Here is a 12,483-nt window from a genome sequence, read left to right on the forward strand (position 1 = left end):
CACTGGCATGAAAAAAAACCGTTCGCAGAACGACATATAGAGGAAGCATTGACCTATAGCTATATAAGTTTAAGTCGAGAACAGTTGAAGACAGAGTACTGAACCACGAGAACTGGCAATAAAGGGGAGGTGGAGGGTGCAGACTTTGGTGAAGCTTACAGCACGGCTGGCGCTGCTACTCTCCACGTGGTATTGCCAAATATTCGCTGTTATGTATACTGCGCGCAAAATGCCTTGGTCAGTAGATGTGCAGTCGGCTGGGGAATCATGGGGAGAGCAGCAGTGGTGGGGGTTCGCACAGAGCGCTGGAGGGGAAATGCGGAGTGCTGGAGGAGAAGTGCCTTTCTCAACTGAAGCCTACACTCACGTTTTCTGTAAATATTACAGGGGGCCCATCCAAGACCACACTTGGATGGTGACCATTCAAAAATATCTGTTGTCACCTCTGCTTTCGTTACTATCTAAACAGAATTAAGCTAAAAATGGAGTAATTTAAGCTGAGGGAATTACATTAGGAAATGAGACACTTAAAGTAGTAAAAGAGTTTGCTATTTGGAGAGCAACATAAATGATGACGCTCGAAGTAGAAAGGATATAAAATGTAGACTAGCAATGGCAAGGAAAGCGTTTCTGAAGAAGAGAAATTTGTTAACATCGAGTATAGATTTAAACGTCAGGAAGACGTTTCTGAAAGTATATGTATGGAGTGTAGCCATGTATGGAAGTGAAATATGGACGATTAATAGTTTGGACAAGAAGAGAATAGAAGCTTTCGAAATGTTGTGCTACAGAAGAATGCTGAAGATTAGATGGGTAGATCACATAACTAATGAGGAGGTATTGAACAGAATTGCGGAGTAGAGGAGTTTGTGGCACAACTTGACAAGAAGAAGCGACCGGTTGGTAGGACGCGTTCTAAGGCTCAAGGGATCACAAATATAGCATTGGAGGGCAGCGTGGAGGGTAAAAATCGTAGAGGGAGACCAAGAGATGAATACACTAAGCAAATTCAGAAGGATGTATGGTGCAGTAAGTACTGGTAGATGAAGAAGCTTGCAGAGGATAGAGTAGCATGGAGAGCTGCATCAAGCCAGTCTCAGAACTGAAGACCACAACAACAACAACAACAGCTTATTAACCATTTGCAACTTTCAGAGAAGCGTCATGAGTAGCGAATTTTCAGTAAAACCTACACTATTCTCTGGTTTACATGTCAAAATTTGCTTCTGTTGCCAAAATACAGAGGATTTTACACTGTATCACCTCATTAACGTGTTGTGCAGACACAATTGTGAGACAATTCTGAAACAGTGGTTTATTACTTTATTTAGTGAGGAGCTGAGGAAAAGCAAAGTGAGTAGCATATGAAAAAGCACATCCTCGGCACAGAAAAACTTGTCATCACGTATGTAGTTCCAAAACCCATAGAGTTTCTCGAAAAAGCTGTAATTATTGGAATAACATGGTAGGTAACGAAATTTTACATAAATACGATATGGTAAAACCTCACTTCAGTATCTGAAACCGTTCACTAAATACAAGGAGTGTTATGAATATTTCACTCTGGGTTTATTGCTGGCGCGGCGTGACCGCAAATGAGTGTGCTACATCAGATAAATTTTCTCAAGGTTGGTGACAGGTAGATACGGTAAGTAGGCTGTTTAGGTTTTTATGTTGGCAACGTCACGTAGCGCTCTGTGTGAAAATCACTGGCTGTGCTGTGTGCAGTCTGTGGCTGGTTGGCATTTTTGGAATATTCGCTGTTGTAGTGTTGGGCAGTTGGATGCGAACAGCGCGTAGCGTTGCGCATTTGGAGGTGAGCCGCCAGCAGTGGTGGATGTGGGGAGAGAGATGGCGGAGTTTTGAGAGCGGACGATCTGGACGTGTCTACTTCAGAGAGAGGAAATTTGTAAGACCGGATGTCATGAACTGATATATTTATGACGACTTTTGAACATTATTAAGGTAAATACATTGTTTGTTCTCTATCAAAATCTTTCATTTGCTAACTATGCCCATCAGTAGTCAGTGCCTTCAGTAGTTAGAATCTTTTATTTAGCTGTCAGTATTGGCTCTCGCTGAATTGCAGCACTTCGTGTAACGAAGATTTTTGTGAAGTAAGTGATTCATGAATGGTATAGTTTATTGTTGCGCTAAAAATATTGTGTGTCAGTTCAGTGATGATCAGAGTAAGTAAAGAGAGAAATGTCTGAGTACGTTCAGTTTTGCTCAGCTGTTTGAAAATCAAATAATGTAAGGGGTTTACCAGTACAGTAATTCATTAATTTTTCTAAGGAGACGTTTCATAATACATCCACCCATGTAATATGCGCCACAAACAAAATCATAGCGACCTCAGCTTTTCATTGCAGACTTTTTCGAATTTCAAAAAAAAAATGGCTCAGAGCACTATGCGACTTAACTTCTGAGGTCATTAGTCGCCTAAAATTTAGAACAAATTAAACCTAACTAACCTAAGGACATCACACACATCCATGCCCGAGGCAGGATTCGAACCTGCGACAGTAGCGGTCGCTCGGCTTCAGACTGTAGCGCCTAGAACCGCACGGCCATCCCCGGCCGGCTTTTCGAAATTCGTATAATGTCTTACTTTCACGTAAATATCAATACCTATGACCATTAAAGAAATGATAGGTGCATCATCATGAACCTGACATATAAAGCTGTAACTAAAGCAAAAATTAAATTTTTTTACCGAATAGTTTTTGTAAAATCGTTTTCGAAAGACTGCAGGTTGCGCGCCTCGATTCTATCATCGCTGACCGGCCGAAAGATGCTCAACACATGTCGGCCTCCCTTCCAAACAAACGAATGAACTCGCCCAGGGCTTTGGACGAAAACTGGTGAGTGCGCATCGGCCACCGCATCCTGCACGAGATATACACTACGTTCGCCTACAACTATTGGCAACCCTTCACACATTGCTGCATCACAGTGTTACATACGTACAAGGCGTTGCCTTCGAGGACTGCGTCGATCACGGTGACTGCAGACAGCAGGAGAAGCTCCTCCGTGTCAAGGACTTATTTCCTCCACCGTGCCTAGTGTGGGGTACTGGAACGGCTCGAATTCCTCCGCGCCCTCGCTATATAGGGCGTTGCAAGCTGTGGCGGTAATTTTTAAGTTGACTGAAAGACGCGCTCTCTGACCGCTAGATGGGGATACGATCTGTGACAACGATGAAAGATAGCTAGGCCAGGGATGATTATTACTGAGAAATCAGGCGCGCACTAATTAGTTAGTAGCTGTCTGTCTGTCTGTGTTCACATCTTAAAGAGACTAGACACATGTCTACGCCCACCAAGTTCAAAAAATGGCTCTGAGCACTATGGGACTAAACATCTGTGGTCATCAGTCCCCTAGAACTTAGAACTACTTAAAGCTAACTAACTTAAGGACATCACACACATCCATGCCCGAGGCAGGATTCGAACCTGCGACCATAGCAGTCGCGCGGTTCCGGACTGAGCGCCTAGAACCGCTAGACCACCGCGGCCGGCACGCCCACCAAGTATTATTAACTTGTGAATGTAGCACATAAACGTTGTGTGTGAAAATTTATTCAGGACAGCTTTAAACATTTGCTTGAATATTAATTTACTAGTCATTAAAAGTACATTGTTGTGTTTGGGATCTGCAAGGCCACCAGCAATAATGGTTGGAAACACCAAAGTCCCACTGGAGCGCTGGAGAGGTATAATTAAATTATTTCAAGAACAGACATAAAAACATTTTATATTTTTATATTGACATATTCTTATCGAAATCTTATTGTTCTATTTTTTCTTCATCATCTACAGTGACTGGATAGCCAAAACCCCTCCTTTGTCCGATAATATAGTCCGGAATAATCTTAAAAAAATAATTTACCCCGTTTAAACAATATTTCCCTGATCCTTTGCAAATCCTTTTCCCCACAATAAATTACCCTACAAATGGCGACCATGACAGAACCTGCAAGGACACCAGAAATATCGGAGGGAAACACCAAAGTATCACTGCAGTGCTGAAGAAGAATAAAAAAGAAAATTATTTCAAAAAGGGAGATAAGAACATTTTAATTTCTTATATCTGTGTATTCTCATCGAAATCTTATTGGTCAATTTTTTCTTCATTAGCTACAGTGACTGGATTGCCGAAACCCCTCCTTTGCCCAAAAATATATTCCAGAATTTTAAACAATAGTTTAACCCTTTGAAATAATATTTCCCCGATCATTTCCGAATCTTTTTCCCACAAATAATTACCCTACAAAGCCAACACGTCGGCATTTCGCTACACCAAAGCTCTGGGCCAGTTCGTGTGCCAGCTCTTAGCAGCTCAACAGTCAGAACTCGGTCGGAAGCCACCGCAGCGGTTTGGATCGCTACCTGGAATGTCTGCGCGCGCTTACAGCGACTTTGCTAATCTCTGGACTTTGCTTCTGGCTAGCCAGTATTCATCGAACAAAGGGACTGTCTGTTTGTTCTGTCAGTCTCAGCATCAATGTCAGCATGAGTGTTCGTAAACTGTGTTCTACCTACGCCGAGCAGGAGGAATATACAGAACACACAACAGTTTAGTGAGACCTTTGATGAACACAGGAAACGTACATTAAAAAAAGTATCATTACTCTCTTGTTGCCACCTTGTTATGTAAAACCGCCATAAATACTCTTGCTCTCTGAGACCCCAATAAACAAATAGATTAAACTAAACTAACCAACTAACCCTGCCCGAACAGGCCACGAAGGCCCAACGGACCGACCGACCGCCATGTCATCCTCAGCCTACAGGTATCACTGGATACGGATACGAAGGGTCATGTGGTCAGCACACCGCTCTCCTGACCGTACGTCAGTTTCCGAGGCTGGAGATGCTACTTCTCAGTCCGGTAGCTTCTCAGTTTGCCAACAGAGCTCGGCAGACCAGATGGTCACTCATCCCAGTGCTAGCACAGCCCGACAGCGCTTAACTTCCGTGATCTGACAGGAACCGGTGTTACCATTGCCGCAAGGCCGTTGGCGTAAACAAAATAAAGTTTTTTACATGTGAAATTTCATCATTTTCTAACTTACTATTGGTGTGGCATAACACTATTACCACTCCCCAACCATAGCTTGAATGCTGGTTTTTGAGGCAACTGATTCTTTGAGGAAAGTGTGCGAAGTGATTTTGCTATAAGTTGACAACCTGCAGTACACGTTCCCTCAGACGCTGTTGTTGTTGTTGTTGTTGTCTTCAGTCCTGAGACTAGTTTGATGCAGCTCTCCATGCCACTCTATCCTGTGCAAGCTTCTTCATCTACCAGTACTTACTGCAACCTACATCCTTCAGAATCTGCTTAGTGTATTCATCTCTTGGTCTCCCTCTACGATTTTTACCCTCCACGCTGCCCTCAAATGCTAAATTTGTGATCCCTTGATGCCTTAGAACGTGTCCTACCAACCGGTCGCTTCTTCTTGTCAAGTTGTGCCACAAACTCCTCTTCTCCGCAATTCTGTTCAATACCTCCTCATTAGTTATGTGATCTACCCACCTAGTCTTCAGCGTTCTTCTGTAGCACCACATTTCGAAAGCTTCTATTCTCTTCTTGTCCAAACTATTTACCGTCCATGTTTCACTTCCATACATGGCTACACTCCATACAAATACTTTCAGAAATGACTTCCTGACACTTAAATCTATACTCGATGTCAACAAATTCCTCTTCTTGAGAAACGCTTTCCTTGCCATTGCCAGTCTACATTTTATATCCTCTCTACTTCGACAATCATCAGTTATTTTGCTCCCCAAATAGCAAAACTCCTTTACTACTTTAAGTGTCTCATTTCCTAATCTATTTCCCTCAGCATCACCCGACTTAATTCGACTACATTCCATTATCCTCGTTTTGCTTTTGTTGATGTTCATCTTATACCCTCCTTTCAAGTCACTGTCCATTCCGTTCAACTGCTCTTCCAAGTCCTTTGCTGTCTCTGACAGAATTACAATGTCATCGGCGAACCTCAACGTTTTTATTTCTTCTCCATGGATTTTAATACCTACTCCCAATTTTTCTTTTGTTTCCTTTACTGCTTGCTCAATATACAGACTGAATAACATCGGGGAAAGGCTACACTCCCTTCCCAACCTCAGGAGTACAAAACCTAAGGACACAGGGCACATCAGACAAGTGAGAATGAGGCAGTTTTTTGCCTTAACGCTCAAGAGGGCAGTGAGTTGTAGCACCACCATGCAGCACACAGTCAAAGTCATGTCTTGCAGCAGGAGACACAGAGTCACGAGGAGGAAGTGCAGATGTACCTCGGCTGTAAGGCTTTTGGGAAGGATCACCAGTCCCACAAGGCAATTATCAATAATCCCCACCCACGCTGATGCTGACCTGGTGTTGACTGTTCGCTGCCACCACACTGCAGTGATTCTTCATAATCCATAGATGAGTGTTGTGTACCCTGGTGATACCGCTTCTCACAAAGGTAGCCTCATCTGTGGATACAACGGATAAGAGAAATCCCAGCACCGTGGTGGCCTGTGCGACGAACCAGCGACAAAACTGTTGCTGACAAGAAAAGTCCGTAGCTAATAAGGCCTGCATTCACTTTGAGCGACACGAATAGTAGCAGCTGTCAAGGGGAACGTTCCCCACACTCGTCTGGCTTACCCCGTGCTGATGCGCTACCTGCCTGGTGCTGATGGCAGGGTCACCATCGAAGACCTTTTACCTCCATCTTCAAGTGGGAGCATCTTCCTCGAAATGCATTTCCAGCCATATGTCCATATTCACCTTTTCTGCTTCTTATCCTCTCAGTTATAGTTTCCTGCAGTTTGTGTTAGGAAGTAGAGATGAATCGCTATTAATTCTAGCGACGACATGGACTAAAAATGGGAAAATTAGCTGACATAAGCTACTCTGACTGAGGGCACATTGCTGTGCCCTGAACGAGCACCTCGAAAATGGCGAAGCTGGTAGGCTGAAAATAAATGCCGTGTGGTGAGGACCTCCTGGCAGGGAGACCTGGTCGCCTTTTGAGGTGACGCCACTTCGGTGACTTGCGCGTCGATGAGGATAAAATGAGGATGATGACGAAACAAACACCCAGTCCCTGAGTGGTGAAAAACTCCAATCCAGCCCGGAATCGAATCCAGGCCCTCTGGCATGACAAGTCGGCCCGCTGCTCACTCAACCACTGTGGCAGGCGCTGGTAGACTGTTTGCATGCTACTGTCGTGAGAATATGTGGAAAGCAGTTGAAGGACGCTAAAATAACGAGTAGGGGAGAAGATTATACAAGGCTTCGTCACATAAGGTGAGGTCGTAGGCTTGCCCATTCTGTGAGTCATGAAACGATCTGTGGTACACACACTATATGATCAAAAGTATCCTGACACCTGGCTTTCACGACTCACCTCGGTCTGCGTGGGAGATGTCAGACAGTGTGCAGTGGCACCTCACGTGCAAGTGGCGGCAGGGTCTAGGTGGTCACGGTATGAGCATCAGTGTAAACAGACAAGACACAAAGTAGCATTCAGTGACTCACCTAGGTCAGCATCATGTGGCGGACGCCAAACAGCGAGCAAAGGTGCCCGGTGTGCAGGGTCTGAGCGAGTGTGGTACGAGCATCAGTGTAAACAGACAGTGCACACTGTGGTGTTCCGTGACTCACCTTGGTCTGAATCATGTGGGAGATCTCGAACAGTAAGCTGTGCCAGTGGGCGGGCATGTCCATGTGGTTGCGGTACGAGCATCATTGTAAACAGACAAGACACAAAGTAGCATTCAGTGACTCACCTCAGTCTGCATCATGTGGGAGACGCTGAACAGCGAGCAAAGGCGCCAGGTGTGCAGGGTCTGAGCGAGTGTGGTACGAGCATCAGTGTAAACAGACAAGACACACAGCAGCATAGTGTGATTCAGTCTGCATTATGTGGGAGTCATTGAACAGCGAGCAATGGCGACTGGTGTGCATGTCGACGGTGAGGTTCCGATGGTCACAGCAAGAAAATTAGCATAAACAGACAAGACAAACAGTGGCGTTTCACGATTCACCTCAGTCTGCATCATGTGGGAGATGTCAAACAGTGTGCCTTGGTGCCTCATGTGCAAGTGGAGGTGGGGTCAAGGTAGTCACAGTACGAGCATCAGTGTAAACAGACAAGACACGCAGCAGCGTTCTGTGACTCACCTCGGTCTGCATCATGTGGAAAACGTCAAGTGAGCAATGGTGCCTGGTGTGCAGGTGGATGGTGAAGTTCAGATTGTCACAGCAAGTACAACAGTATAAACAGACAAGACAAACAGTGGCGTTTCACGATTCACCTCAGTCTGCATCGTGTGGTAGATGTCAAACAGTGTGCAGTGGTGCCTCATGTGCAGGTGGCAGTGGGGTCCAGGTGGTCACAGTACGGTCATCAGTGTAAACAGACAAGTCACAAAGTAGCATTCTGCTATTCACCTCAGTCTGCATCATATGGAAGGCGGCAAACAGGGAGCAGCGGCCCCTGGTCTGCAGATTGGCAGGGGTATGTGTGGCTATGGTACGAGTATCAGTGCAATCAACTAGACACACAGTCGCATTCTGTGACTCACCTATGGATGCATCATGTGGGAGACGAACAGCGAGCAATGGCGCCCGGTGTGCAGAGTCTGGGTGATTGTGGTACGAGCATCCGTGTAAACAGACAATGCACACTGTGGTGTTCTGTGACTCACTTCTGTCTGCATCATGTGTGTGTTGAACCATGGAGGGGTGACGAGCTGACTCTCAGAACCACCGATGATGCCTCTACATGGCTCCTGGGACACCAGTGGCGAGAAGGGAATGTCGGAGGGCAGAAATACCAGTACATGGACAGGAATTGGCCGAGATCCTGGGAAACTGGTGATCGACAGCATATGGTGCCTAACCAGCCTGGGGGCTACAGGTTGTTAACCTGAGCACCTCCGTAATTACGATTATGCTGTATGTGGATGCTATACTGCTGATGAAAAGGGTCGCCATCAGCAGTGGCGGCGCTGCCTCCACGTGGTTCCCCGTGGGCACCCAAAAGGGTGGCAAAAGGCGCTCTTCAGATGGCAGGTTTATTCCCCCACAAAGGGGGTAGTTTTTCCGAGCTGGTTTCCTTCGTTGTGGCGGAGTTGGGTAGTGGATGCATGGGTTGGACTTGAAGGGAGTCTGAGCAGAGGCTCGGGGCTCCCTGATGATAATCCACCTCTGACCAGGGGAAACCCAAACCAGAGCAGCCATGTACAGTATTGTCTGCATCATGTGTGAGCTCGGACAGTAAGATGTGCCAGTGGGCAGGGTGGGGGGTGGGTCCGTGTGGTTGTGGTACGAGCATCAGTGTAAACAGACAATGCAGGCTGTGGTCTTCCATGACTCACTTTGGTCTCCATCATGTGGGAGATGTCGAACAGTAAGCCGTGCCAGTGGGCGGGCGGGCGTGAGGGAGGGGGTCCAGGTGGTCACGGTACGAGCATCAGTGTAAACAGACAAGACACAAAGTAGCATTCTGTAACTCACCTCGGTCTGCATCATATGGAAGACGGCAAACAGCGAGCAGCGGCCCCTGGTCTGCAGATTGGCAGGGGTATGTGTGGCTATGGTACGAGTATCAGTGCAATCAACTAGACACACAGTCGCAATCTGTGACTCACCTATGGATACATCATGTGGGAGACGAACAGCAAGCAATGGCGCCCGGTGTGCAGAGTCTTGGCGATTGTGGTACGAGCATCCGTGTAAACAGACAATGCACACTGTGGTGTTCTGTGACTCACTTCTGTCTGCATCATGTAGGAGATCTCGGACAGTAAGCTGTGCCAGTGGGCGGGGAGGGGGGGTGTCCGTGTGGTTGTGGTACGAGCATCAGTGTAAACAGACAATGCACGCTGTGGTCTTCCATGACTCACTTTGGTCTCTATCATGTGGGAGATGTCGAACAGTAAGCTGTGCCAGTGGGCGGCGGGCGCGGGGGGGGTTCAGGTGGTCGCGGTACGAGCACCAGTGTAAACAGACAAGGCACAAAGTAGCATTTCTGCAACTCACCTTGGTCTGCATCATGTGGGAGACGTCAAACAGCGAACAGCGGCCCCTGGTCTGCAGATTGGCAGGGGTATGTGTGGCTATGGTACGAGTATCAGTGCAATCAACTAGACACACAGTCGCATTCTGTGACTCACCTATGGATGCATCATGTGGGAGACGAACAGCGAGCAATGGCGCCCGGTGTGCAGAGTCTGGGTGATTGTGGTACGAGCATCCGTGTAAACAGACAATGCACACTGTGGTGTTCTGCGACTCACTTCTGTCTGCATCATGTGGGAGATCTCGGACAGTAAGCTGTGCCAGTGGGCGGGGAGGGGGGGGGGTCCGTGTGGTCGCGGTACGAGCACCAGTGTAAACAGACAAGACACAAAGTAGCATTTCTGCAACTCACCTCGGTCTGCATCATGTGGGAGATGTCGATCAGTAAGCTGTGCCAGTGGGGCGGGCAGGCGGGGGGGGGGGGGGGGGGTGTCCAGGTGGTGGCGGTACGAGCACCAGTGTAAACAGACAAGACACAAAGTAGCATTTCTGCAACTCACCTCGGTCTGCATCATGTGGGAGACGTCAAACAGCGAACAGTGGCGCCTGGTGTGCAGGTGGGCGGCGGGGTCCGGATGGTCGCGGTACGAGACGGGCAGCAGGAAGCCCGCGAAGTCGACGAGGCGCGCTCCCAGCGAGCGGTGCAGATCCAGGAGCGCCGTGGGCCGCGGGGGCGGCGGTGCTCGCGGCAGGGGCGGCGTCGGCGTGATGATGCAGAAGCGCCTCCTGGCGGGGGCGGCGCCGGAGGCGGCGGCGGGGGCGGACAGCGCCGACACCTGCCGGTGGAGCAGCGCCCAGCGCACGGCGCTAGGCATGGTCGGGCAGTCTGCAACACCGAGGAGGTCCGTCACTGTACTCTCCCGCACTCAACAGCCCAAGATAAACTGATCATGCAATGTTTTGACGACAGATGTCATTGCTCCAGGTACGTCTTCCACGATTTATGGTCGAGGTCCATGAACCTTTTTTTGTACCTGAAATTTTGTCCTGAGCTGCCCTCGATATTTTCAGAAATTAAACAACACTGGTGCGGTAGCGTTCTCGCTTCCCGCGCCCGGCTTCGATTCCCGGCGGGGTCCGAAATTTTCTCTGCCTCGTGATGACTGGGTGTTGTGTGATGTCCTTAGGTTAGTTAGGTTTAAGTAGTTCTAAGTTCTAGGGGACTGATGACCAAAGATGTTAAGTCCCATAGTGCTCAGAGCCATTTGAACCATTTTTTTGGAGCTTCGCTATTTGGGGAGCAAAATAATTTATAATGGTCGAAGTAGAGAGGATATAAAATACAGACTGGCAATGGTAAGGAAAGCGTTTCTGAAGAAGAGAAATTTAACATCGAGTATAGATTTAAGTGTCAGGAAGTTGTTTCTGAAAGCATTTGTATGGATTGTAGCCATGTATTGAAGTGAAACGTGGACGATAAATAGTTTAGACAAGAAGAGAATAGAAGCTTTTGAAATGTGGTGCTACAGAAGAATGCTGAAGATTAAATGGGTAGATCACATAAATAATGAGGAGGTATTGAATAGGATTGGGGAGAAGAGGAGTTTGTGGCACAACTTGACTAGAAGAAGGGATCAGTTGGTAGAACGTGTTCTGAGGCATCAAGGGATGACCAATTTAGTATTGGAGGGCAGCGTGGAGGGTAAAAATCGTAGAGGGAGACCAAGAGATGAATACACTAAGCAGATTCAGAAGGATGTAGGTGGCAGTAGGTACTGGGAGATGAAGAAGCTTCCACAGGATAGAGTAGCATGGACAACTGCATCAAACCAGTCCCAGGACTGAAGACCACAACAACAAAAACAACAACAACAAAAAGGAGTCTTGATTGCATAAACACATTTATTGAAAAATCGTGACCGGTTTCAATCTGTTTTAGACCATCATCAGACCATACTCCGCAGGTGGCAGATGCAGACAATGGCACGGAGCAGACACGAGATATCTTTGTCTTATATATGTGGCTCCTGCTTGTGTCAGACATCTATGTCTTTTACGTACAGTTACTTCTCCGTGTCACCTGCCATCTTTGAATTATAGGCTGATGGTGGTCTAAAACAGATTGAACTGGGATTTAAATGAATGTGTTTATGTGATCAAGGCTGCTTTGAAATTTTTATTACTTATTGCCTTTCCAATTATATTTACAATAATCTTCACAGACATTTCTGGTTCCCATGGGTCTCGCTGCTTGACAGGCGAAGGTATGCAGTAGACATTTACATGTGGTCAGGCGAGATAATACCAGTCAGAGCTAAACTACTGCACTGCCGTTTGTCAAAGGTAAACTTTGTCTATCGATTCTGTAGAGCAGCTGTCCATATATGTCTAAGTTTGTTGGCTTCTCCTTTTGTGTTATCAAAAAATGGGTCCAAATGGCTCTGAGCACTATGGGAC

The 12,483-nt window shown here is 47.0% G+C and overlaps 1 protein-coding gene across 1 annotated transcript in view; it reads right to left on the reverse strand.

Annotated features, from left to right (window-relative positions):
* The window catches only part of LOC126109628 (aminomethyltransferase, mitochondrial), a 164,168-nt gene that overhangs the window by 47,087 nt on the left and 104,598 nt on the right, over positions 1 to 12,483 (reverse strand). The window contains exon 2 of the mRNA XM_049914672.1: positions 10,587 to 10,912. Coding sequence (XP_049770629.1) covers positions 10,587 to 10,901 — 315 coding nt within the window. The 5' untranslated portion in view covers positions 10,902 to 10,912. The remainder of the gene's footprint in view (positions 1 to 10,586; positions 10,913 to 12,483) is intronic.

Source organism: Schistocerca cancellata, chromosome 12 (genome assembly GCF_023864275.1).
Source record: "Schistocerca cancellata isolate TAMUIC-IGC-003103 chromosome 12, iqSchCanc2.1, whole genome shotgun sequence".
NCBI lineage: Eukaryota > Metazoa > Arthropoda > Insecta > Orthoptera > Acrididae > Schistocerca > Schistocerca cancellata.